This window comes from Corvus brachyrhynchos, unplaced genomic scaffold (genome assembly GCF_000691975.1).
Source record: "Corvus brachyrhynchos isolate BGI_N302 unplaced genomic scaffold, ASM69197v1 scaffold101, whole genome shotgun sequence".
In the NCBI taxonomy this organism is placed as follows: domain Eukaryota; kingdom Metazoa; phylum Chordata; class Aves; order Passeriformes; family Corvidae; genus Corvus; species Corvus brachyrhynchos.
In genome coordinates this window covers 2,022,336-2,027,304 of record NW_008237239.1, presented here as the reverse complement: position 1 = coordinate 2,027,304, position 4,969 = coordinate 2,022,336, and the positions used below count along the sequence as shown (strand labels likewise).

The following is a 4,969-nucleotide window of genomic DNA, read 5'->3' as shown; positions in this document are numbered from 1 at the left end:
GTGGCGGTCCGTGCGCAGGGTCGTGTGGCAGTGGTGCCTCCGGGGCGCCCCAGCCCCACACGGCCCCCGGGAGGGGCGGCTCAGCCCTGCATGTCCCACCACGGAGCCAGCATGACCCAGTCCAGGCCCGCAGCCACCAGGGCAGGGCAGGAGCTGGGGATGTGCAGAGCTGTTGATTTCTGGAAGAGCAGCTGCCTGCCCCAGCATAGCCCCACAGCACTCATGTGGGTCCCTCCGTGGTACTCAGTGTGTCTGCAGCCCTAAAGCACCCCATGGCAGCAGGCAGGTGCCAGCACAGCACCAGCAGCATCCCCGTGCCTGCAGCAGCTCCTGTCTCATGCACTGAGGGGACATCCTGGAAAGGTCTGCTGTCTAAATCCTTCACATGCAGAGGAAGTCTCAGCTGGTGCCCCAGCCTTGGGAGCTGAGGTACAAGAGAAGGAGGCAGAAGGCTGCATCCACCAACAGCCTGTTTGGAGTGGCCACAGGAGAAAGCCTGGGCTCTGCCATGCTGCAGAACCACCACCCAGAAGATGCCGGCCAAGGGCTTTCCACACATAGAGCCTGGGGGGAATTAAGACAAATCACCTAAAGGTGTGAATCCCTGCCTGCAAATGCGCTAACTCCCAAGCGGATATGCTAGTTCAGGAGCAAAGTGGCTTTAGCTGGTCATGTCTTAATCTTCCCCGATTTAGGCTCGGCATGCTCCTGCACGGAGAGCAGGGATGTCCTGGCACCTCGGGGACAGGTGACTCGGGTTGCCCAGGCTGAGCAAGCGGGGATGGCCGAGCTTCTGTGGGGACAGCATGCCCAGTGCCAGGCAGGGGATAGCCTGCTGCCGGGGGGACACAGGATGTGGGAAGGGATGCAGTGGCACATGAGGGACACCCCTGACCTCGCTGTGCCTCTCCCCAGACAGAACGTTAAATACCCGGGCTGGGGAGTAATTTTCTCCAAAGGATGCATTTTCCACCAGAAATTTCTGGGCCCCATCTCTGCCCAAGGGCTGAGCTGGAGTCTCCCTGGCAGCGGGTGACAAAGCCGCCTTTCAGCGGCCAGGGGAGGTCTCTGGCATGGGCCGTGCCCCCAGCAGCAGTGCCCGGGGGTGTCCCAGCCGAGGGGACGGTGTCCCAGCCCTGGCACCCGCGGCGGGAGGTGACCCATTTTCCTCAATGGCGCCGGCCCCGCGCAGCCTCGGGATTTCCTGAGCTGCTGAGGGCAGCTGGCTCCCCGGCCCAGCACACATCCCTGGGGGGCACCGACGCTGGATCTGCGCTGATCTGGCCGTGCCCTCAATTAGCCACTTCGGGGGCGTCAGGGGGCTTTCCTCCAGAGAGCGCCCTCCGTGATAAAGCGGGGGCTTGTAACCCAGCCACTTCCCTCAGGGGCTGCGTGGGGCGGAGCAGGAGCCGCGTCCCTGCAGCCTCCCCTTCTCGGTTGGAGCTGAGGCTGAAGCAAGCCCACATCCTAAAGCTGGTGCCTGTAGCCCTTCTCTGGGCAGCAGCAACTGCCCCAGGGCCCAGCAGGGGCTGCGAGACGTGGGGGGTGCTTTGCCGAGCGTGCCGGGCTGGCCCTGGCCTTGGAGCTGGGATTGCCTCCACCGGGAGCCTGCAAAAGGTGCGGGGCTGGGACCTCTGCCTAGGGCAGGTCAACCAGAGAGCTTTGTACAGAGATTAAGGGAAAGTGAGGAATAAATAAGGAATAACTCCCTCCAGGCTGCCTCTCCTTTGGCTCACCTCTCTCCCCCTCCCTGCACCAACTCCCCTCAGCTCTTTCTTCTTCATTCAGATACAAATACCACAAAAACTCATGGACCCAGACAGAGCTGCTCCTATGGGGAGCTGGGGCTGGAAAGCCTTCCTCTGCTCTCATGTTTTCTGGCACCTAGGATCCTTTGGATTTGTTACAGGGCAAGAACAGGCTGGGGGAAAAAAAAGAAAAGAGGTTACAGGAAAAAACCCTGCTGCTGGCTTGGTGTCCCCAGAGATCAGTGATCCATACGTGGCCTGCAGAGCCTTGGCTGGTGCACTGTGTGCACCCACATGCCCAGGGCCCTCTGTCCCTCATGACAAGGTCACCCCAGGGTGACACGCTGCAGCTTTCTCTTTTTTTCACTCCTGAATCTCCTGCAGACACAGCCCACAGCCAGGGGCTGGAGGTTACAAATGGCTGCTGCCCATGGCAAGTAACAGCCACCGCCCATGGGCCACCCCATCTATAACCGGGTTTGCCTCAGATCCTTGCATTAGGCAGGAGTTTCATGGAAAAAGTGGTTGGGCTTCCCTCCGTGGACTGGGAGCAGTTTCCTGTGATGGGATGCAACAGAAAGAGCCTTTCACAAAACCTGGCAAAGCACTTTATTTCTTATTTCATTTATTCTCCACAGCCCTCCTGGGTGTGCCTGCCAGCGTGGATCTGGCTGTCCTACATCACGAGCTGGGGCTGCACGGGAGGGTGAGCAGGGCAGCACCCTGCCTGGAACAGGGGACAACTGTCCCCCAACACAAGGAGCCCGGGGCTGGCTGGGGTGGGGAGGAAGCCACACAGAGAGGGGACAGCCCACACATGCTGGATACCCAGCCTTGCTGCCGAAGGGCGGCTGCAGGATCAGTGTGCGGCTCGGGAGTACAGGGGCTTAGGAAGGATTAGCAAGAGACGGGAAGATGGAGGAGCAGAGGATAAGCGTGCCGAGGGCTGGCAGGAGCTGGGTCTCGTCAGGCAGCACATGCCACTGACCAGGGCTCGGCACGTCAGCGCCCAGCCCCGGCGCCCGTCGTCGGCAGCTCCAGCGCCCGTCATCGGCAGCTCCAGCCATCCACTTGTCGCTGCTCTCCTTTAAAAGGCATCAGAGTCCCTGCTGTTATCAGCAGGGCCGATAGCGCTGTCACGCCTGCAATGAACAGGTTTACAGATATCCCAGTTGTCCTTGCCATCTGGAATGGATGTCCCCATTGTCCCCGCAACCCCTTCCCGAGGGGCCGAAGCTGCCAGCCTGCCCAGGGCCGGTGAGAATCCCAGCAGGCTGCAGGCAGATGCCGTGGATGCAGACTCCATGGGGCAGGTGTGATGCCTCCGTGCAGTGGGATCACAGTGCCTGAAAAGCAGTGCTCCAACTGAAAAAAGGCAGGGAATCAGCTGGAGAGACCTGAGCACAGCACTCAAACCCACGTCAGAGCTGTGGTGGGACTGCAGTAGGGAGGCTGTGCAGAGAATGGCCAGGGGTGGGGGTAGCTGGCACTGGTGGCTCTCCCCCAGGTTTTCCAGGGAAAGAAAGGGTGTCCCAAGAAATGGGCTGTGCTCAGACCCAGGCTTCAGTGGCAAAGTTCAGCTCAGGGCAGTTGGTCATTAAGCCCTCCCAGTCCCATGGCCCCCCCGGACATGCTGGGGCCAGAGGTCAGGCCGGCCAAGGTGCAGCGTGGCTCTGGGAGCTGGCACAGCAGCAGGGAAAAGTGTGCACAGCAGCTGCCCAGCTTTCATGTGTCTGTGCCCCACATGCACACCACCTCCAGGACACTCTCAGTGAGCCCCTGGGGTAGGGAAGGGGCTGGACATACATAATCCAGCACCTCATGAATGCTGCGATGTCCCCACGGCACCATCTTCTCCTTTGGCATCACCCCCCCACTAGAATGCATTTGGCCCTGGTCCCCACCACACATTATGGGCATCTGCCTGGGATGCAGGGAAACCCAGCTTGGCTCCTCATCCACACGCTCCACACACTTGCCTCCCTACTGTCCTGCCTGGGGGCAGCCAAGGCACAGGCAGGGGGAACAAATTCAATCCTGCTCAGATGGAAAATCTCTGAAAAAGTACAACTTGGCTGAACCCTTCCAACCAGAACCTGTAAATCTGCTCCCCATGACGCTGCCAGCATCCCACAGAGCACTGGATCCAGGTGGAAAGTCCCCTTGCAGGAAAGAAGGGAGAAAGCTGTCTGCAGAAAGATGCTGAATTTATGTTATTCATTCTCGTTCCAGGAATGCAGTGAATGAACTTGCAAAGCCCAGGGCAGGACTCAAGTGTGCTTCAACCCTGACCTGGCCTGACTTTCTTCCAGGCTGAAGAAGAGGTGGAGACAAGCCCCGGCTCCACAACCCATCTGAATTTACTGTGTGTCTTTTCTTGAGGCAGTTCTCCTCCTCCTGTATGGGTGAAACGTGATCATCAGAGACTGAGTCTTTCACCGGGTTTCAAAACTGGTCAAGCAGGGCAAAACCCTTTTGTCAGTCTCCAGGATGGGAAGCGAGGGCAGGAGAGACAGGGGGACATGGGCCACCCCAGCCTCCTCCTTTGGGGGGGCAACAAACACCACCCACACTCAAGACATGTTCATATTCTGAAGATGGGGATCATGGCAGATCCCATCACTGTTGGTTCTTGCAGGCTCACCTTGAAAGGCACTGACTAAAAAGTACATTTACAGGAAAAACCCCAAACCAACCCTCTCTCACCAGCTAGAGAGGGCTGTCATGTCTTGACTTGCCTTTCCGCAGTGATTGTTCCTTTCTCCCTCTAATGCTGCTGCCAAAGCTTATTTGGGTTAATGGTGTTTTTAAGTCTGTGCCCTCTTGATGGATTGAGGAAAACAGAAAAGATTCAAGGTCCAGTTTCTGTAAATGAGTCGAATTCCTTCCTTCTCACAGTCAAAACCTGCCAGATTTTTTTTGTGCTCTTCCCAGGAACCCCCCAGGCCAGCACACCTCCCGTGCCACCTCACCCCATGCCCCCTGTGAACAGGTAGGTGCCCTCTCCTCCTGTGGCAGTGGGAAGCAGCTCCACCATGACGCAACCTGACCATCCCAAAGAGCCTCTCCAGCTTCCCAAGATCTGGCTTGTGTAACACTTGCATGGAGAGCCAGAGCCCGCAGCAGAGCTGGCACCAGCTCCAAATTTCCATTTCAAAAGAAAATTTCAGCGTGTATTTTGCTTTACAACTCTCCAGTAGTGTCCTGGTTACAGCCCTCCT

At 58.2% G+C, this 4,969-nt stretch overlaps 1 protein-coding gene across 1 annotated transcript in view; it reads right to left on the bottom strand.

Annotated features, from left to right (window-relative positions):
* CRIP2 (cysteine rich protein 2) overlaps positions 1-2,799 on the bottom strand; it is an 18,765-nt gene extending 15,966 nt beyond the window's left edge. The window contains exon 1 of the mRNA XM_017729578.1: positions 2,737-2,799. Within this exon, the coding sequence (XP_017585067.1) occupies positions 2,737-2,799 (63 nt within the window). The remainder of the gene's footprint in view (positions 1-2,736) is intronic.
* Between the last annotated feature and the right edge of the window lie 2,170 nt (positions 2,800-4,969).